General features: G+C 63.8%; 1 protein-coding gene across 1 annotated transcript in view; it reads left to right on the plus strand.

Annotated features, from left to right (window-relative positions):
- Positions 1 to 22241, plus strand: part of SETD1A (SET domain containing 1A, histone lysine methyltransferase) — a 36807-nt gene that overhangs the window by 6767 nt on the left and 7799 nt on the right. Inside the window, exons 4-18 of the mRNA XM_071801333.1 lie at positions 468 to 738; positions 3784 to 3872; positions 5284 to 5417; positions 6158 to 6284; positions 6405 to 6942; positions 7684 to 8399; positions 10900 to 11040; positions 12141 to 12228; positions 12328 to 12443; positions 13636 to 13780; positions 15189 to 15383; positions 16257 to 16369; positions 16488 to 17369; positions 19643 to 19843; positions 22107 to 22217. Of these exons, the coding sequence (XP_071657434.1) occupies positions 468 to 738; positions 3784 to 3872; positions 5284 to 5417; positions 6158 to 6284; positions 6405 to 6942; positions 7684 to 8399; positions 10900 to 11040; positions 12141 to 12228; positions 12328 to 12443; positions 13636 to 13780; positions 15189 to 15383; positions 16257 to 16369; positions 16488 to 17369; positions 19643 to 19843; positions 22107 to 22217 (3867 nt within the window). The remainder of the gene's footprint in view (positions 1 to 467; positions 739 to 3783; positions 3873 to 5283; positions 5418 to 6157; positions 6285 to 6404; positions 6943 to 7683; positions 8400 to 10899; positions 11041 to 12140; positions 12229 to 12327; positions 12444 to 13635; positions 13781 to 15188; positions 15384 to 16256; positions 16370 to 16487; positions 17370 to 19642; positions 19844 to 22106; positions 22218 to 22241) is intronic.

The following is a 22241-nucleotide window of genomic DNA, read 5'->3' on the forward strand; positions in this document are numbered from 1 at the left end:
GTGGGCCCCCCCCCACTGATCCCCATACCCCACCAAACCCATTGCCACCTGCACCCAAGTTCAACTCCAAACCCCCCATAAACCCCCCAAAACCCCCAAACCCCCAATGATCCCATTGCCACCTACACCCAAGTTCAACTCCAAACCCCCCATAAACCCCCCAACCCCCCCCAAGACCCCTATAAACCCCCCATACACCCATTGCCACCTACACCCAAGTTCAAGTCCAAACCCCCCATAAACCCCCCAAAACCCCCCATAAACCCCCCATTTCCCCCCAAAAACCCCCCATAAACCCCCAAATGCCCCCCAAACCCCCCCAAACCCCCCATTTCCTCTGAAACCTTCGATGATCCCATTGCCACCTACACCCAAGTTCAACTCCAAACCCCCCATAAACCCCCCAAACCCCCCCCAAAACTCCCCCAAACCCCCCCCAAACCCCCCAAACCCCCAAACCCCCCCAGCTGGACGAGTTCTACGTGGGCCCCCCCCCGCTGACCGAGGTGACGTTCGCCCGCCTCAACGACAACGTGCGCGAGCCCTTCCTGGCCGACATGTGCCGCAAGTTCGGCGCCGTGGACGAGGTGGAGATTCTGCTGCACCCCCGCACCCGCAAGCACCTGGGGCTGGCCAGGGTGCTCTTCGCCTCCCCCCGCGCCGCCAAGGACAGCGTGCGGCACCTGCACAACACCTCAGTCATGGGCAACGTCATTCACGCGCAGATCGACGTCAAGGGTATGGAGTTGGGGGGTTGGGTACCTATAGAGGCCAAAAAACGGGGGTTCAATACCTATAGGGGTGAGGAAACGGGGGTTCAATACCTATAGAGGTGAGGAAATGGGGGTTCGATACCTATAGAGACAGAGAAGTGGGGTCAGGGAGTTCAAGGGCAGCGTGCGGCACCTGCACAACACCTCGGTCATGGGCAACGTCATCCACGCGCAGATCGACGTCAAGGGTACGGGGGTGGGGGTTGGGTACCTATAGAGGCCAAAAAACGGGGGTTCAATACCTATAGAGGTGAGGAAACGGGGGTTCAATACCTATAGAGGTGAGGAAATGGGGGTTCAATACCTATAGAGACAGAGAAGTGGGGTCAGGGAGTTCAAGGGCAGCGTGCGGCACCTGCACAACACCTCGGTCATGGGCAACGTCATTCACGCGCAGATCGACGTCAAGGGTACGGGGGTGGGGGTTGGGTACCTATAGAGGTGAGAAAACGGGGGTTCAATACCTATAGAGGTGAGGAAACGGGGGTTCAATACCTATAGAGGTGAGAAAACGGGGGTTCAATACCTATGGGGGTGAGGAAACGGGGGTTCAATACCTATAGGGGTGAGGAAATGGGGTCAGGGAGTTCAAGGGCAGCGTCAGGAGCTGCAGGACACGTGGGACATGGGGACGTTGTACACGGACACATTGATGTTAAAGGTGTTGTACATGGGGGTTTATGGATGTATAGGGGTGTGGGGAAGGGGGTGTGATAGGTATAGAGACTCAGAAATGGGGTTTGGTGTCTATAGGGGTGAGGAAATGGGGGTTCAATACCTATAGAGACAGAGAAGTGGGGTCAGGGAGTTCAAGGGCAGCGTGCGGCACCTGCACAACACCTCGGTCATGGGCAACGTCATTCACGCGCAGATCGACGTCAAGGGTACGGGGGTGGGGGTTGGGTACCTATAGAGGCCAAAAAACGGGGGTTCAATACCTATAGAGGTGAGGAAACGGGGGTTCAATACCTATAGAGACAGAGAAGTGGGGTCAGGGAGTTCAAGGGCAGCGTCAGGAGCTGCAGGACACGTGGGACATGGGGACGTTGTACACGGACACATTGATGTTAAAGGTGTTGTACAGGGGGGTTTATGGATGTATAGGGGTGTGGAGAAGGGGGTGTGATAGGTATAGAGACCCAGAAATGGGGTTTGGTGTCTATAGGGGTGGGAAATGGGGGTTCAATACCTATAGAGACAGAGAAGTGGGGTCAGGGAGTTCAAGGGCAGCGTGCGGCACCTGCACAACACCTCGGTCATGGGCAATGTCATTCACGCGCAGATCGACGTCAAAGGTATGGAGTTGGGGGGTTGGGTACCTATAGAGGTGAGGAAACGGGGGTTCAATACCTATAGGGGTGAGGAAATGGGGGTTCAGTACCTATAGAGACAGAGAAGTGGGGTCAGGGAGTTCAAGGGCAGCGTCAGGAGCTGCAGGACACGTGGGACATGGGGACGTTGTACACGGACACATTGGTGTTAAAGGTGTTGTACATGGGGGTTTATGGATGTATAGGGGCCTATAGGTGGGGGTGTGATACATATGGAGATGGGAAATGGGGGTTTGGAACCTATAGAGACCAAAAAACGGGGGTTCAATACCTATAGAGGTGGGAAATGGGGTCAGGGAGTTCAAGGGCAGCGTCAGGAGCTGCAGGACACGAGGGACATGGGGACGTTGTACACGGACACATTGATGTTAAAGGTGTTGTACATGGGGGTTTGTGGATGTATAGGGGTGTGGGGAAGGGGCTGTGATAGGTATAGAGATGAGAAAGGGGGATTTGGTATCTATAGATAGCAAGAAATGGGGTTCAATGTGTATAGGGGTGGGGAATGGGGTCAGGGAGTTCAAGGGCAGCGTCAGGAGCTGCAGGACACGTGGGACATGGGGACGTTGTACACGGACACGTTGATGTTAAAGGTGTTGTACATGGGGGTTTGTGGATGTATAGAGACCTATAGGTGGGGGTGTGATACATATGGAGATGGGAAATGGGGGTTTGGAACCTATAGAGACCAAAAAACGGGGGTTCAATACCTATAGAGGTGGGAAATGGGGTCAGGGAGTTCAAGGGCAGCGTCAGGAGCTGCAGGACACGTGGGACATGGGGACGTTGTACACGGACACATTGATGTTAAAGGTGTTGTACAGGGGGGTTTGTGGATGTATAGAGACCTATAGGTGGGGGTGTGATACATATGGAGATGGGAAATGGGGGTTTGGAACCTATAGAGACCAAAAAACGGGGGTTCAATACCTATAGAGACAGAGAAGTGGGGTCAGGGAGTTCAAGGGCAGCGTCAGGAGCTGCAGGACACGTGGGACATGGGGACGTTGTTTGTATTTTGGGTATAAAAAGGTGAATTTTGGGTGTAAAAGGGCACATTTTGGGTTTAAAAAGGCCGATTTTGGGTGTAAAAAGGCACATTTTGGGTATAAAAAGGTGAATTTTGGGTGAAAAAAGGCGCATTTTGGGTGAAAAAAGGCGCATTTTGGGTGCAAAAAGGCGCATTTTGGGTATGAAAAGGTGAATTTTGGGTGTAAAAAGGCGAATTTTGGGTGTAAAGCGGCGTATTTTGGGTATAAAAAGGTGAATTTTGGATACAAAAAGGCACATTTTAGGTATAAAAAGGTGAATTTTGGGTGTAAAAAGGCGCATTTTGGGTGCAGAAAGGCGAATTTTGGGTATAAAAAGGTGCATTTTGGGTGCAGAAAGGCGTATTTTGGGTATAAAAAGGCGCATTTTGGGTGTAAAACAGCGTATTTTGAGTATAAAAGTGAATTTTGGGTGCAAAAAGGCGGATTTTGGGTGTAAAAAGGCGCATTTTGGGTGCAGAAAGGCCCATTCTGGGCGTAGAAAGGCGCATTTTGGGTGTAAAAAAGCACATTTTGGGGGTACCCGGGGGTATTCAGGGTGCACATGGGGGTATTTGGGGTGCGGCAATGCGGATTTTGGGTGTAAAAAGGCGGATTTTGGGTGTAAACGGGCGGGTTTTGGCGTTTCAGGGCAGCAGCGCATGAAGCTGTACGAGCTGATCGTGAGCGGCTCCTGCACCCCCCTCACCGTCCCCACGGGCCCCGACCAGGCCGAGACGGTAAATTTGGGGCCATTTCCCCCAATTTTGGGGTGTCCGGGGGGGTGGGGGGTGGGCTGGGGGGTCCTGAGATGATTTGGCATCCGTTTCCCCCCTTTTTGGGGCGTTTTGAGGCGATTTGGCCCCATTTTGGGGCCTCTTTGGGGCCCCGGTTTTCCCCCATTTGGAGCCATCCTGAGGTGATTTTACCCCCGTTTTTTGAGGTAATTTTACCCCAATTTTGCCCATTTTGGGGTTTCCTGAGGTGATTTTACCCCAATTTTACCCATTTTGTGGTATTTTGAGGTGATTTTACCTCATTTTGGGGCGTTTTGAGGCAATTTGACCCCAATTTGGGCCAGTTTAGAGGCCTTGATTTTCCCCCATTTAGAGCCATCCTGAGGTGATTTTACCCCCATTTTACCCCGTTTTTTGAGGTAATTTTACCCAATTTTACCCATTTTGGGGTTTCCTGAGGTGATTTTACTCCAATTTTACCCATTTTGTGGTATTTTGAGGTGATTTTACCTCATTTTGGAGCGTTTTGAGGCAATTTGACCCCAATTTGGGCCAGTTTAGAGGCCTTGATTTTCCCCCATTTGGAGCCATCCTGAGGTGATTTTACCCCCGTTTTTTGAGGTAATTTTACCCAATTTTACCCATTTTGGGCTTTCCTGATGTGGTTTTACCCCAATTTTACCCATTTTGTGGTATTTTGAGGTGATTTTACCCCATTTTGGGGCGTTTTGAGGCAATTTGGCCCCATTTTGGGGCCCCAGTTTTCCCCCATTTGGGGCCACCCTGAGGTGATTTTACCCCCATTTTACCCCATTTTTAGGTGATTTTACCCAATTTTGCCCATTTTGGGATATTTTGAGGTGATTTCACCCCAATTTCCCCCTTTTTGGGGTGTCCTGAGGTGATTTTACCCCATTTCACCCCATTTTGGGGGGTCCTGAGCCCCAATTTCCCCCCAAACCCCCCCATTTTGGACCCTCCCAACCCATTTCCCCCCCAACCCGCCATTTTGGACCCTCCCAACCCATTTGCCCCCCCCAACCCCCGCATTTTGGACCCTCCCACCCCATTTCCCCCCAACCCCCCCATTTTGGGCCCCCCCAAACTGCCCATTTTGGACCCTCCCAACCCAATTTCCCCCCAACCCCCCCATTTTGGACCCTCCCACCCCAAACCCCCCCCCAAACCCCCCATTTTGGACTCTCCCGACCCATTTCCCCCCAACCCCCCCATTTTGGACCCTCCCAACCCATTTCCCCCCCCCCAAACCCCCCCATTTTGGACCCTCCCACCCCATTCCCCGCCCCAAACCCCCCCCAATTTGGACCCCCCCACCCCCCCCATGTTGCCCCCCCCCCGTTGCCCCCCCGTTGCCCCCCCTCCCCCCCCTGCCGAGCTGCGTTCTCCCCCGCAGGCCGAGCCGCGACGCCGCCCCCCCGAGGCCTTCGCGCCCCCCCCGGGCAATGGGACCCCCGAGCCCCCCCCGGGCAGCGGGGGCGGGGCCTTCGCGCCCTTCCCCCCCCAGTTCGGGAGCCACTTCCCCCCCAGGTGAGACCCCCCCTTCGTTAACCTCGTTTGTTAATTACCCCCCCCCCCATTAATTCCCCCATCCCCATTCATCACCCATGGGGGGGGGTTAATTAATTACCCCCCCCATCCCATTTATCACCTAATTAATTAATTACCCCCCCCCATTAATTCCCCCATCCCCATTCATCACCCATGGGGGGGTTAATTAATTAACCCCCCCATCCCATTTATCCCCTAATTAATTAATTACCCCCCCCCATTAATTCCCCCATCCCCATTTATCGAGTGGGGGGGTCATAATTAACCCCCCCATCCCCATTTATCCCCTAATTAATTAATTACCCCCCCATTTATCCCCCCATCCCCATTCATCACCCATGGGGGGGGGGTAATTAATTAACCCCCCATCCCCATTTATCCCCTAATTAACTAATTATCCCCCCCATTTATTCCCCCATCCCCATTTATCAATGGGGGGGGTCATAATTAACCCCCCATCCCCATTTATCCCCTAATTAATTACCCCCCCCCCATTTATTCCCCCATCCCCATTTATCCCCTAATTAATTAATTAACCCCCCCCATTCTTCCCCCCCATCCCCATTTATCAATGTGGGGGGGGTCATAATTAATTAATCAACCCCCCCCCCCCCCATTTATCACCCTGGGGGAGTGTTAATTAATTAATCACCCCCCCAAGTGCCCCCCCCGCACCCGATGGGGGGTGTTAATTAACCCCCCCTAATTGCTCCCCCCAGGTTGCCGTTCGGCCCCCGCCGGCCCGAAGTTGGGGGGGGGTTCCCGCCCCCCCCTCCCCCCCCCCCACCCCAAAGCCGCCGCCCCCCCCCCTCCCCCTCCCCCTCCCCCTCCCCCTCCCCCTTCCTCCCCTACCCCCCCTCCCCCAGCCGCTTCCCCCCCCCCTCCCCCTCCCCCCCTCCCCCCCCGCGCCGCCGCCCCCCCCGCGACGACCACTCCCCTCCCCCCCCCCCTCCTCCTCCCCCCCTCCCCCCCCCCAGTTCCCTCCAGGCCAAACGGGGGGGGGCGACCCCTATTTCTCCCCCTTCCCCCCCTCCGACCCCCCCGCCCCGCCCCCGCCCCCCCCGCCCCTCCCCCCCCCCGGCGCGGGGGGGCTCCCCCGCCCCCCCCGAGCTGACCCCCGAGTCGGTGCCGTTCGCCCCCCACCCCAGTTTGGACTCGCGCATCGAGGCCCTGCTGAGGGGGGGAGGGGCGGGCGGGGGGCGCCCCCCCTTCTCCTTCCTGCCCCCCCCCGACGACGACGACAACGGAACCGCCCCCCCCCCCCCAAAGCGGGGAGCACCGCCGGCCCCCCCCGCCCGGGGAGCGGCCCCGCCCCCCCAGCCCCAAAACCCCGCCCCCCCCCGCCCAAACCGCCGCCAAGCAGGGGGAGGGGGGGGGTCCGGCCCCTCCCCCCGCCCCCCACGCCGTAACGGGGGGGGAGGGGGCGACAGGGGGGGCTGCGCCCCCCAATGTGGGGGGCAACGAGGGACCCCCCCAGTCGCCAAAGGCCAATGGGCAGGACAGGGTAAGGGGGGGGGGTGTGGGGGGGCGTGGGGGGGTGGGGGGGCAGTTTATGGGGGTCATGGGGGGGGTTTGGGGGGGTCCTTGGGGGGGTATGGGGGGGGTCCTGGGGGGCTTTGGGGGCTATGGGGGGTGGGGGGGCAGTTTATGGGGTCTGGGGGGTGTTTGGGGGGGTCCTGGGGGGGGTATGGGGGGGGTCCTGGGGGGGTATGGGGGGGTGGGGGGGCAGTTTATGGGGGTCATGGGGGGTTTGGTGGGGGCAGTTTATGGGGGTCCTGGGGGGGTTTATGGGGGGGGCAGTTTATGGGGGTTTGGGGGGGTCCAGGGGGCGTATGGGGGGGTCTAGGGGGGCAGTTTATGGGGGTCTGGGGGGGTTTATGGGGGTATGGGGGAGTCATGGGGGGGCAGTTTATGGGGGTCTGGGGGGGTTTATGGGGGCATGGGGGAGTCATGGGGGGGCAGTTTATGGGGGTCTGGGGGGGGTTGGGGGGGTCCAGGGGGATATTGGGGGGGTGGGGGGGCAGTTTATGGGGGTTTGGGGGGGTAGGGGGGTCGGGGGGGGGGGGAGGTTGGGAGGGGTTGGGGGGGCAGTTTGGGGGGTCTGGGGGGGGGGTGGGGGGGTGGTTGGGGGTCCTGGGGGGTCCGGGCTGATATTGGGGGGGTGGGGGCCGGGATCACTTTATGGGTGGACCCCTAAGATTTGGGGCCCCCCCCCCCATTTTGTGCCCCCCCCCTCCCCCCCCAGGTCTCATCAGGGGAGGACATGGAGATTTCGGAAGACGACGCCGACCCCCCCCCGCCCCCCCCTCCCCCTCCCCCCCCCGCCCCCACCCCCACCCCCACCCCCCCTTTACCCCCCTCCCCCTTCGCTCGCCCCCCGGAGCCCCCCCCTCCCCCCACCTACCCCCCTCCCCAACCCCACATGGCCGTGCCCCTCCCCCCGCCCCGCCCCCCCCCCGAATTCCCCCCCACCCTCTACGAACTCTTGGGGCGCCTCGGTGGGGGGGGGGGGGCGGCACCACCCGCTGGGGGGGCGGGGGGGGCCCCCCCTCTTTCCAGCTCCAGACGCAGCTGCTCAGCCGCCTACGGGCGGGGGGGGTGGGCAAAACCACTTACGGGGGGGGCGCCGGGGGGGTCCCTTTCACCCCCCAATACTTCCCCCCCCCGCAATACCCCTACCCCCCCCCCTTCCCCCCCGGCGGCGGCGACGAGCGCCCCCCCGGCACCGAGCCCCTCCCCCCCGCCCCCCCGCCGGCGCCGCCCCCCCCCGCCGGCCCCGCCCCCGGCGGCGGTTTTGGGGGGGCGGGGGGGCCCGTGGGGGGGCCCGTGGAGGGGGTGCTGGCGGCGCTGGTCCAGGAGATGAAGCTGACGATGCAGAGGGACCTGAACAGGAAGATGGTGGAGAACGTGGCCTTCAGGGCCTTCGACGCCTGGTGGGAGAGGAAGGAGGAGCAGGTCAAGGTGGGGACCCCCCCGACGGACGGACACCCCCCCCGGGACGGACGGACACCCCCCCGGGACGGACACCCCCGGACAGACAGACCCTGGGATGGACAGACAGCCCTGGGATGGACGGACCCCTGTGGGATTGATGGACCCCCCTGGGACGGATGGACACCCCCGGACGGACGGACACCCCCCCGGGACGGACGGACCCCCCCCCGGGACGGACGGACACCCCCCCGGACGGACAGACACCCCCGGAGGGACGGACGGACACCCCCCCCGGGACGGACGGACACCCCCCCCGGACAGACGGACCCCCCCCCGGATGGACAGACACCCCCCGGATGGACGGACACCCCCCCCGGACGGACGGACACCCCCCAGATGGACGGACACCCCCCCCGGACGGACGGACACCCCCCAGATGGACGGACCCCCCCCCGGACGGACGGACACCCCCCAGATGGATGGACACCCCCCCCGGGTGGATGGACACCCCCCTGGACGGACGGACACCCCCAGACGGACAGACACCCCCCCGGGCGGACGGACACCCCCCAGATGGACGGACACCCCCCCGGACGGATGGACACCCCCCAGATGGATGGACACCCCTCCGGACGGATGGACACCCCCCTGGACGGACGGACACCCCCAGACGGACGGACACCCCCCCGGGATGGACGGACACCCCCCCGGACAGACGGACACCCCCCTGGACGGACGGACACCCCCCTGGGACGGACAGACACCCCCCCGGGTGCATGGACACCCCCCCCGGACGGACGGACCCTGGGATGGACGGACAGACCCTGGGATGGACGGACAGACCCTGGGATGGACGGACGGACCCTGGGATGGACGGACGGACCCTGGGATGGACGGACAGACCCTGGGATGGACAGACTGACCCTGGGATGGACAGACAGACCCTGGGATGGACGGACCCTGCTTGGGGGACATAGACAGAGACCCTGGGGTGGACAGACTGACCCTGGATGGACAGACAGACACACCTAGGGATGGACAGACTGACCCTGGATGGACAGACTGACCCTGGATGGACAGACTGACACATATTCCCCATATTCCCCCCCATATTCCCCCCCATATCCCCCCCATATTCCCCCCCATATCCCCCCCATATCCCCCCCATATCCCCCCATATCCCCCCCCATATCCCCCCCATATTCCCCCCCATATCCCCCCCATATCCCCCCCATATTCCCCCCCATATCCCCCCCATATCCCCCCCATATCCCCCCATATCCCCCCCATATCCCCCCCATATCCCCCCATATCCCCCCCATATCCCCCCCATATCCCCCCATATCCCCCCATATCCCCCCCATATCCCCCCATATCCCCCCCATATCCCCTCCATATCTCCCCCATATCCCCCCCATATCCCCCCATATCCCCCCATATCCCCCCCATATCCCCCCCATATCCCCCCCATATCCCCCCCATATCCCCCCCCATATCCCCCCATATCCCCCCATATTCCCCCCCATATTCCCCCCATATCCCCCCCATATCCCCCCCATATTCCCCCCCATATCCCCCCCATATCCCCCCATTGTCCCCCCCATATCCCCCCATTGTCCCCCCCATATCCCCCCCATATCCCCCCCATATCCCCCCATATCCCCCCATATCCCCCCATATCCCCTCCATATTCCTCCCCCATATCCCCCCCATATCCCCCCCCATATCCCCCCCATATCCCCCCCCCATATCCCCCCCATATCCCCCCCATATCTCCCCCATATCTCCCCCATATCCCCCCATATCCCCCCCATATCCCCCCCATACCCCCCCCATATCCCCCCCATATCCCCCCCATATCCCCCCATATCCCCCCCATATCCCCCCCCATATCCCCCCCATGTCCCCCCCATATCCCCCCCATATTCCCCCCCATATCCCCCCCATATCCCCCCCCATATCCCCCCCATATCCCCCCCATATCCCCCCCCATATCCCCCCCATATCTCCCCCATATCCCCTCCATATCTCCCCCATGTCCCCCCATGTCCCCCCATATCCCCCCCATATCCCCCCCATATTCCCCCCATATCCCCCCCATATCCCCCCCATATTTCTCCCCCATATTCCTCCCCCATATCCCCCCGGGACCCGTGTTTCGGGGTGCCCCCCGTTGGGTGACCCCGTGGGGTGCCCCGTTTCGGGGTGACCCCCATTGGGGTGCCCACATTGGGGTGACCCCATGGGGTGCCCCATTTCGGGTGCCCCCATTGTGTGACCCCCTGGGGCGCCCCGTTTCGGGTGCCCCCGTTGTGTGACCCCATGGGGCGCCCCGTTTCGGGTTGACCCCCATTGTGTGACCCCATGGGGTGCCCCGTTTCGGGTGCCCCCATTGTGTGACCCCATGGGGTGCCCCGTTTCGGGGTGACCCCCATTGGGGTGCCCCCCGTTGGGTGACCCCCTGGGGCGCCCCGTTTTGGGTGCCCACATTGGGGTGACCCCACGGGGCGCCCCGTTTGGCCCCCAGCCGTTCCAGGGCGCGCGCCCCCGGGAGGAGGAGCGGGAGCGCTCGCGGCCCAAGGAGCCCCCGGCCCTGCTGGCCCTGGTGGAGTGGGCGCGGGGGGGCGGCGCCGGCCTGCGGGGGGCGCTGCGCCTGCCCTCCTTCAAGGTACCCGGGGGGGACCCCGAAACATGGGGGGCATTGGGGTCAGACATGGGGGGCACTGCGGGGGGCGCTGCGCCTGCCCTCCTTCAAGGTACCCCCGGGGGGGGGGACCCCGAAACAGGGGGGGCACACATGGGGGGCACTGCGGGGGGCGCTGCGCCTGCCCTCCTTCAAGGTACCCCCGGGGGGGGGGACCCCGAAAACGGGGGGCAGTGGGGTCAGACATTGGGGGTCAGACATGGGGCTATTGGGGGTTATTGGGGGCTATGGGGGGTCATTGGGGGTCAGACATGGGGGATATGGGGGGGTTACTGGGGGCTATGGGGGGTCATTGGGGGTCAGACATGGGGGCTATTGGGGGTTATTGGGGTCTATGGGGGGTCATTGGGGGTCAGACATGGGGGCTATTGGGGGTTATTGGGGGCTATGGGGGGTCATTGGGGGTCAGACATGGGGGGCATTGGGGTCAGACATGGGGGATACGGGGGGTTACTGGGGGCTATGTGGGGTCATTGGGGGTCAGACATGGGGGCTATTGGGGGTTATTGGGGGCTATGGGGGGTCATTGGGGGTCAGACATGGGGGGCATTGGGGGCTATGGGGGGTCATTGGGGGTCAGATGTGGGGGGTTTGGGGAGGTCATTGGGGGTCAGACATGGGGGGCATTGGGGGTTATTGGCGGCTATGGGGGGTCATTGGGGGTCAGACATGGGGGGCATTGGGGGCTATGGGGGTCATTGGGGGTCAGACATGGGGGGCATTGGGGGTCAGACATGGGGGTTTGGGGGGGTCATTGGGGGTTATTGGGGGCTATGGGGGGTCATTGGGGGTCAGACATGGGGGGCATTGGGGGCTATGGGGGGTCATTGGGGGTCAGACATGGGGGGCATTGGGGGCTATGGGGGTCATTGGGGGTCAGACATGGGGGTCATTGGGGGTCAGACATGGGGGCTATGGGGGGTCATTGGGGGTCAGACATGGGGGGCATTGGGGTTCAGACCTGGGGGCTATTGGGGGTTATTGGGGGGGGTGGGGACCCCAAATTCGGGAGGTTTGGGGGGGTTTGAACCCCCAACCCCCCCATTTCCCTCCTCCCCCCCCAGGTGAAGCGGAAAGAGCCACTGGATCTGGGGGAGGGGGGGGAGGAGAAGCGCCCCCGCCCGCCCACCCCCCCCGAGGAGGACGAGGACGGTGAGCGACCCCCAAACCCCCCCGTCCCCCCACCCCCTTTTTGTGTGTGCCCCACACCCCCTGACCCCACCCCCGTTTTTTGTGGGTGCCCCCCCCCAGAGAAGGAGCCGCCCCCCGGCGCCCCCCCCCGGCCCGACGCCCCCGGCAAACGGCGCAAACTCTTCTGCCTGGACAGCGAGGGGGAGGAGGCGTCCGAGGAGTCGTCCTCGGGGAAGGTGAGGCCGTGGGGACCCCCCCGGGACGCCCCCAAACCCTTCAGGACCCCCCCAGCCCTCTGGGACCCCCCCAGATCCCCAGGGACCCCCCCAGATCCCCAGGGACCCCCCCAGATCCCCTGGGACCCTCCCAAAGGGGATGGGTAGACCTGGCCCCCCACTGGCACTGATGGGTAGACCTGGGGTCCCTGCTGTTTAATGAGACACTTTGGGCACCCCAAACCCTCTGGGACCTCCCAGGGATCCCCCCCAGACCCCCTGGACCCCCCCATATCCTTTGGGACCCCCCAGAACCTTTGGGACCCCCCCAGACTCCCAGGGACCCTCCCAAAGGGGATGGGTAGACCTGGCCCCCCACTGGCACTGATGGGGTGGACTTGGGGTCCCTGCTGTCCAAGGAGAGAACTTGGGCGCCCCCTGGGATTCCCCCAAACCCCTTGGATACCCCCGGGACCCCCCCAGCCCTCTGGGACCCCCCGAGATCCCCTGGCACCCCCCAGACCTCCTGGGAGCCCCCAGAACCTTTGGGACCCCCCAAGACTCCCTGGGACCCTCCCGAAGGGGATGGGTAGACCTGGTCCCCCACTGACACCGGTGGGTAGACGTGGGGTCCCTGCTGTTTAATGAGACACTTTGGGGACCCCAAACCCTCTGGGACATCCCATGGACCCCCCCAGACCCTGTGGGACCCCCCCAGACCCTTGGGACCCTCCCAGACCCTGTGGGACCCCCCAGACCCTTGGGATCCCCCAAACCCCCATGCGCTCCCATGGTGGGCAAGGGGTAGACCTGACCTCCCCACAGTGCCCAGGGGAGACCTTGCGACCCCCCCATATCCGTTGGACCCCCCATATCCTTGGGACCCCCCAGACCCTGTGGGACCCCCCTAAATCCCTTGGACCCCCCCAGACCCTGTGGGACCCCCCCAGACCCTTGGGATCCCCCAAACCCCCATGCACTCCCATGGTGGGCAAGGGGTAGACCTGACCTCCCCACAGTGCCCAGGGGAGACCTTGGGACCCCCCATATCCTTGGGACCCCCCCATATCCTTGGGACTCCCCATATCCTTTGGGACCCCCCCATATCCTTTGGGACCCCCCCATATCCTTTGGGACCCCCCCAGACCCTTGGGACCCCCCCATACCCCTGGGGCCCCCCCTTGTGTAATTGTCCCCGTTGTGCCCCCCCAAGGAGGATGAGGAGGATGACGATGAGGCCGAAGAGGAGGAGGAGCCCCCGCGCCGGCGCCGCCGGAGACCCAAGGAGCCCCCGGCCAGGAGGGGGACGCGAAGGGACAGCGGGGACAGCGGGGACAGCGGGGACAGCCCCTCCGAGGGTGGGGCTCGGGGACATGGCGGGGGGACATGGGGACATGGGGGGGGTTATGGGGGACATAGGGACATTATGGGGGGGACATGGGGACATTGTGGGGGGATATGGGGACATGGGGGGGCATGGGGACATGGGGGGACATGGGGACATTGTGGGGGGATATGGGGACATTGTGGGGGAATATGGGGACATGGTGGGGGGTTATGGGGGACAGGGGGGGCCATTATGGGGGGACATGGGGACATTGTGGGGGGATATGGGGGGACATGGGGACATTGTGGGGGGACATGGGGACATTGTGGGGGGACATGGGGGGACATGGGGACATTGTGGGGGGACATGGGGACATTGTGGGGGGATATGGGGACATGGTGGGGGGTTATGGGGGACATAGGGACATTATGGGGGGGACATGGGGACATTGTGGGGGGATATGGGGACATGGTGGGGGGTTATGGGGACATGATGGGGGGATATGGGGACATGGGGGGACATTGTGGGGGGACATGGGGACATTGTGGGGGGGACGTGGGGACACTGGGGGGGCCACATGTGGACATGGTGGGGGGGACATGGGGACGTTGTGGGGGGACATGGGGACACGGTGGGGGGGACATGGGGACATTGTGGGGGACATGGGGACGTTGTGGGGGACATGGGGGGTTTGTATGTGCGGGGGGTCTGAGCCAGCAAGTGACCCCCGTTGTCCCCCCCATTGTCCCCCCCATTGTCCCCCTCATGTCCCCCCCCATGTCCCCCCATATCCCCCCATATCCCTCCCCATACCCCCCCATATCCCCCCCATGTCCCCCCATATCCCCCCCATATCCCCCCATGTCCCCTCCATATCCCCCCCATATCCCCCCCCATATCCCCCCCATATCCCCCCATGTCCCCCCATATCCACCCCATGTCCCCCCATATCCCCCCCATATCCCCCCCATATCCCCCCATATCCCCCCATGTCCCCCCATATCCCTCCCATATCCCCCCATGTCCCCCCCATATCCCCCCCCATATCCCCCCATGTCCCCCCATATCCCCCCATATCCCCCCCATATCCCCCCATATCCCCCCATGTCCCCCCATATCCCCCCCATATCCCCCCCATATCCCCCCATATCCCCCCCATGTCCCCCCATGTCCCCCCATATCCCCCCCATATCCCCCCATATCCCCCCCATGTCCCCCCATGTCCCCCCATATCCCCCCCATATCCCCCCATATCCCCCCCATGTCCCCCCATATCCCCCCCATATCCCCCCCATATCCCCCCATATCCCCCCCATGTCCCCCCATATCCCCCCCATATCCCCCCCATATCCCCCCATGTCCCCCCATATCCCCCCATATCCCCCCCATACCCCCCCATGTCCCCCCATGTCCCCCCCGTCCCCCCGTTGTCCCCGCAGAGGACGAGGAGCCCGAGGCCGAAGGCTCCAGCGACGCCTCCTCGCGCTTCTCCCCGGGGGGGGGCAGCGGCTCCAGCTCTTCCTCCCGCGCCCCCCCCTCCTCCTCCTCCTCCTCCTCCTCCTCCTCCTCATCCGAGGACGAAAGCGGCGCCGAGGAGCCCCCCGCCCCCCCCCGCCCGCCCACCCCCCAGCCCGGTAAGCGCCCCCCCCATTCACCCCCACACCCCCAATTTGGGGGCTTCCGCTCTTTATTATAGGACCCCAAACTTTGGGGACCCGAACCCCCCACCTTGGGGTCCTGACCCCCCCCATTTCGGGGTCCTGACCCCCCCCACTTTGGGGTCCTGACCCCCCTACTTTGGGGTCCTGACCCCCACATTTCGGGGTCCTGACCCCCCCACTTTGGGGTCCTGACCCCCCCACTTTGGGGTCCTAACCCCCCCCAATTTGGGGTCCTAACGCCCCCACTTTGGGATCCTGACCCCCCCCACTTTGGGGTCCTGACCCCCCCACTTTGGGGTCCTAACCCCCCCATTTTGGGGTCCTAACGCCCCCACTTTGGGGTCCTGACCCCCCCACTTCAGGGTCCTGACCCCCCCACTTTGGGGTCCTGCCCCCCCCCCACTTTGTGGTCCTAACCCCCCCACACTTTGGGGTCCTGACCCCCCCACTTTGTGGTCCTAAGCCCCCCCCACTTCGGGGTCCTAACCCCCCCCATTTCGGGGTCCTGACCCCCCCCACTTTGGGGTCCTAACCCCCCCCATTTTGGGGTCCTAACGCCCCCACTTTGGGATCCTGACCCCCCCACTTCAGGGTCCTGACCCCCCCACTTTGGGGTCCTGACCCCCCCCACTTTGGGGTCCTGACCCCCCCCATTTTGGGGTCCTAACCCCCCCCACTTTGTGGTCCTAACCCCCCCCACTTTGGGGTCCTGACCCCCCCACTTTGGGATCCTGAACCCCCCCATTTTGGGGTCCTAACCCCCCCATTTTGGGGCCCACCCCCCCCACTTTGGGGTCCTGACCCCCCCACTTCGGGGTCCTGACCCCCCCTCCTTTCCCCCCACAGCGCCGCCCCCTCCCCCGCGCCCCCCCTCCCCCATCCCCCTGCTCCCCCCCCCCAAGAAACGCCGCAAAACCCTCGGCCCCCCCGACGAGGAGCCCCCCCCTCCCCCCCCCCACCCCCACCCCCACCCCCGCCCCCCCCACACCACCCCCACCCCCCCCGCCTCCCCCGCCCCCCACCCCCCCCGCTCGCCCCCCCGCCCCCCCCCGCCGCCCCGCGCCCCCCCCGCGCCCCCCCCCGCCCCCCCGCCCCGTTTCCAACCTCCCCCCCGACCACGCCTCCATGGTCAAGAGTTGGGCCGAGGACCTCGCCGGGGGGGGGGGCCCCATCATAACGGGGGGGGCGCCCCCCCCACGCCGCCGCCCCGCCCCCCCCCGCCCCCCCGCCGAGCGTTTGGGGGCCACCTCCCTATTGGAACTCGCCCGGGGGGGGGGCGGGCAACACCAAATCACCCCGAGCGGGGGGGGCGGCACCGATTTGGGGGTCTTGGCCACCATTGCGCTCACCCAGGGCGGGGGGGGGCGCAGCGAGGACGATGAGGACGAAGACGACGCCCCCCCCCTCCCCCAATTCGCCGCCCCCCCCGTGTTGCTCGAACACAACTACGCCGCCTTCCGCCGCCACGGCCCCCCCTCCCCCCCCCCTCCCCCGCCCCCCCCCGCCGAGGTGCTGGAGGCGCCCGAGGAGGTGGTGGAGACCCCTCCCCGCCCCAAAACCCCGCCCCTTCCCGCGGCCACGCCCAAAACCCCGCCCCCTCGCCGCAAACGCCACCGCCCCCCTCCGGTCCCGTCCTCGTCGTCAACGTCGAGCGGGAGCAGCGGGGATGGCACCGATGGCACCGATGGCGACACCGATGGCGACACCGACACCGATGGCACCGAGGGGGGGTCCCGGCCGTGGCTCCGCCCCCGCGCGCCCCCCCCCGCCCGGGCGTTCCCCCCCCGCAGCGAGTTCGAGCAGATGACCATCCTGTACGACATCTGGAGCGCGGGGCTGGACGCCGAGGACGCGCGGCTCCTGCGCCTCACCTACCAGCGCCTGCTGGCCGAGCACGGCGCCGCCGCCCCCTGGCTCAACGACACCCACTGGGTGCCGCACACCGATATCCTGGCGGGGGTGGGGGATGGGGGGCGGGGGAGGGGCGGGGGGGGTCAGTGGGGGCGGGGGGATGGGCGTTGGGGATGTGGGGATGGGTGTTGGGGACGTGGGGATGGGCGTTGGGTGTCAATGGGGACGTGGGGATGGGCATTGGGTGTCAATGGGGACATGGGGATGGGCGTTGGGTGTCAATGGGGACGTGGGGGTGGGCGTTGGGGACATGGGGATGGACGTTGGGGACGTGGGGATGGATGTTGGGTGTCAATGGGGACATGGGGATGGGCGTTGGGGACGTGGGGAGGGGCGTTGGGGACATGGGGATGGGCGTTGGGTGTCAATGGGGACGTGGGGATGGACGTTGGGGACATGGGGATGGGCGTTGGGTGTCAATGGGGATGTGGGGATGGGCGTTGGGTGTCAATGGGGACATTGGATGGATGTTGGGGACATGGGGATGGGCGTTGGGTGTCAATGGGGACGTGGGGAGGGGCGTTGGGTGTCAGTGGGGACGTGGAGGGACATTGGGGTCAATGGCGTTGGTGTCATTGGGGTCAATGGCGCTGGGTGACATTGGGGTCGCTGGCGCTGGGTCACGGGGTCGATGGCGTTGGTGTCATTGGGGTCGATGGCGTTGGGTGACATTGGGGTCAATGGTGTTGGTGTCACTGGGGTCGATGGCGTTGGTGTCACTGGGGTCGATGGCGTTGGTGTCATTGGGGTCGATGGCGTTGGTGTCAGTGGGGTCGATGGCGTTGGGTGACATTGGGGTCAATGGCGCTGGGTGACATTGGGGTCAATGGCGTTGGGTGACATTGGGGTCAATGGCGTTGGGTGACATTGGGGTCAATGGCGCGGGGTCACGGGGTCGATGGCGCTGGGTGACATTGGGGTCGCTGGCGCGGGGTCACGGGGTCGATGGCGTTGGTGTCACTGGGGTCGATGGCGTTGGTGTCATTGGGGTCGATGGCGTTGGTGTCATTGGGGTCAATGGCGCTGGGTGACATTGGGGTCGATGGCATTGGGTGTCATTGGGGTCAATGGCGTTGGGTGACATTGGGGTCGATGGCGTTGGTGTCATTGGGGTCGATGGCGTTGGTGTCACGGGGTCAATGGCGTTGGGTGACATTGGGGTCAATGGCGTTGGGTGTCATTGGGGTCAATGGCTTTGGTGTCATGGGGTCGATGGCGTGGGGTCACGGGGTCGATGGCGTTGGTGTCACTGGGGTGGATGGCGCTGGGTCATGGGGTCAATGGTGCTGGGTCACGGGGTCGATGGCGTTGGGTGACATTGGGGTCGATGGCGCTGGGTCACGGGGTGAATGGCGTTGGTGTCATTGGGGTCGATGGCGTTGGGTGACATTGGGGTCGATGGCGCTGGGTCACAGGGTCGATGGCGTTGGTGTCATTGGGGTCGATGGCGTTGGTGTCATTGGGGTCGATGGCGTTGGGTGACATTGGGGTCGATGGCCTTGGTGTCATTGGGGTCAATGGCGTTGGTGTCATTGGGGTCAATGGCGTTGGGTGACATTGGGGTCAATGGCGTTGGTGTCATTGGGGTCAATGGCGTTGGTGTCATTGGGGTCGATGGTGTTGGTGTCATTGGGGTCGATGGCGTTGGGTGACATTGGGGTCAATGGCGTTGGGTGTCATTGGGGTCGATGGCGTTGGGTGACATTGGGGTCAATGGCGTTGGTGTCACTGGGGTCAATGGTGTTGGTGTCATTGGGGTCAATGGCGTTGGGTGTCATTGGGGTCAATGGCGTTGGTGTCACTGGGGTCAATGGTGTTGGTGTCATTGGGGTCGATGGCATTGGGTGACATTGGGGTCAATGGCGTTGGGTGTCATTGGGGTCAATGGCGTTGGGTGTCATTGGGGTCGATGGTGCTGGGTGACATTGGGGTCAATGGCGCTGGGTCATGGGGTCGATGGCGCTGGGTGACATTGGGGTCGATGGCGTTGGTGTCATTGGGGTCAATGGCGTTGGGTGACATTGGGGTCAATGGCGTTGGGTGTCATTGGGGTCAATGGCGTTGGGTGTCATTGGGGTCGATGGCGTTGGTGTCATTGGGGTCAATGGTGCTGGGTCATGGGGTCGATGGCGTTGGTGTCATTGGGGTCAATGGCGTTGGGTGTCATTGGGGTCGATGGCGTTGGTGTCATTGGGGTCAATGGCGTTGGTGTCATTGGGGTCAATGGCGTTGGTGTCATTGGGGTCGATGGCGTTGGGTGTCATTGGGGTCGCTGGCGCGGGGTCACGGGGTCGCGGGGTCACAGGGTCGCGGGGTCACAGGGTCGCGGGGTCACAGGGTCGCGGTTGTCCTTGACGCGGGCACTGACGCGCCGCCCCGGGCCGCGCTGGCGGGAGCGCCGGGGCCACCGCACGGGCAGCGCGCGCAGCGAGGGCTTCTACCCCATCAGCCGCCGCGAGAAGGCGCGGTACCTGCGCCCCGCCCCCGCGCCGCGCCCCGCCCCCGACGGCCCCGACACGCAGGTCCAGCGGGGCCCTGGCCCATGTCCCCCTGGCCCCATATCCCCCCTGTCCCCATATCCCATGTCCCCATATCCCCCTGGCCCCATATCCCCCATGTCCCCATATCCCATGTCCCCATATCCCCCTGTCCCCATATCCCCTTTGGCCCCATATCCCCCTGGCCCCATGTCCCCCCTGTCCCCATGTCCCCCTGGCCCCATATCCCCCTGGCCCCATATCCCCATGTCCCCTTTGTCCCCATATCCCCCTGGCCCCATATCCCCTTTGTCCCCATATCCCCCTGGCCCCATATCCCCCTGTCCCCATATCCCCCTGGCCCCATATCCCCCCTGTCCCCATATCCCCCCTGGCCCCATATCCCCCCTGTCCCCATGTCCCCCTGGCCCCATGTCCCCCCTGTCCCCATGTCCCCCTGTCCCCATATCCCCCTGTCCCCATATCCCCCCTGGCCCCATATCCCCCCTGTCCCCATGTCCCCCTGGCCCCATGTCCCCCCTGTCCCCATGTCCCCCTGTCCCCATATCCCCCTGTCCCCATATCCCCTTTGTCCCCATATCCCCCCGGCCCCATATCCCCTTTGTCCCCATATTCCCCTGTCCCCATATCCCCCTGTCCCCATGTCCCCCTGGCCCCATATCCCCCTGTCCCCATATCCCCCTGGCCCCATATCCCCCTGTCCCCATATCCCCTTTGTCCCCATATCCCCCCTGTCCCCATATCCCCCCTGGCCCCATATCCCCCTGGCCCCATATCCCCCTGTCCCCATATCCCATGTCCCCATATCCCCCTGTCCCCATATCCCATGTCCCCATATCCCCTTTGTCCCCATATCCCATGTCCCCATATCCCCCCTGTCCCCATATCCCCCTGGCCCCATATCCCCCCTGTCCCCATATCCCCCTGTCCCCATATCCCCCTGGCCCCATATCCCCCCTGTCCCCATATCCCCCTGTCCCCATATCCCCCCATGTCCCCATATCTCCCCATATCCCCCCATATCTCCCCATATCCCCACATGTCCCCTGATGTCCCCATATCCCCATATCTCCCCATATCCCCCCATGTCCCCATATCTCACCATATCCCCCCATGTCCCCATATCCCCCATATCCCCCAATGTCTCCCTGTCCCCCAATGTCCCCATGTCCCTATCCCCCCATATCCCCCCATGTCCCCCACATCCCCCTGTCCCATATCCCCATGTCCCCATATCCCCCAATGCCCCCATATCCCCCCATGTCCCCATATCCCCCCATACCCCGCCACGTCCCCATGTCCCAATGTCCCCATATCCCCCATATCCCCCAATGTCCCCATATCCCCCCATGTCCCAACGTCCCCATACCCCCCCACACCCCCCCCATCCCCATATCCCCCGTATCCCCCCATGTCCCAATGTCCCCATACCCCCCCATACCCCGCCACGTCCCCATGTCCCAATGTCCCCATATCCCCCATGTCCCAATGTCCCCATATCCCCCCATGTCCCAATGTCCCCATACCCCCCCATACCTCGCCACGTCCCCATGTCCCAATGTCCCCCATATCCCCCCATGTCCCAATGTCCCCATATCCCCCCATGTCCCAATGTCCCCATATCCCCCCATGTCCCAATGTCCCCCATATCCCCCCATGTCCCAATGTCCCCATATCCCCCCATGTCCCAATGTCCCCATATCCCCCATGTCCCAATGTCCCCATATCCCCCATGTCCCAATGTCCCCGTATCCCCCCATGTCCCAATGTCCCCATATCCCCCATGTCCCAATGTCCCCATATCCCCCCATGTCCCCATATCCCCCCATGTCCCAATGTCCCCATATCCCCCCATGTCCCAATGTCCCCATATCCCCCATATCCCCCAATGTCCCCATATCCCCCCATGTCCCCATACCCCCCATACCCCCCCACGTCCCCATGTCCCAATGTCCCCATATCCCCCCATGTCCCAATGTCCCCATATCCCCCATGTCCCAATGTCCCCATATCCCCCCATGTCCCAATGTCCCCATATCCCCCCATGTCCCAATGTCCCCATATCCCCCATATCCCCCAATGTCCCCATATCCCCCCATGTCCCCATACCCCCCATACCCCGCCACGTCCCCATGTCCCAATGTCCCCATATCCCCCATGTCCCCCAATGTCCCCGTGACTGTCCCCATATCCCCCAATGTCCCCACATCCCCGTGACCGTCCCCACGTCCCCGTGACCGTCCCCACGTCCCCACGTCCCCGTGACCCCCCGCCCCCCGCCCCGCAGGGTCCCAACCGGGTGCTGTCTGAGCGCCGTTCGGAGCAGCGCCGCCTGCTCAGCGCCATGGGCTCGGCCGCCCTGCCCGACAGCGACCTCCTCAAGCTCAACCAGCTCAAGGTGACCGCGCTGGGTCCCCGCATC

Source organism: Patagioenas fasciata, chromosome 37, assembly GCF_037038585.1.
Source record: "Patagioenas fasciata isolate bPatFas1 chromosome 37, bPatFas1.hap1, whole genome shotgun sequence".
NCBI lineage: Eukaryota > Metazoa > Chordata > Aves > Columbiformes > Columbidae > Patagioenas > Patagioenas fasciata.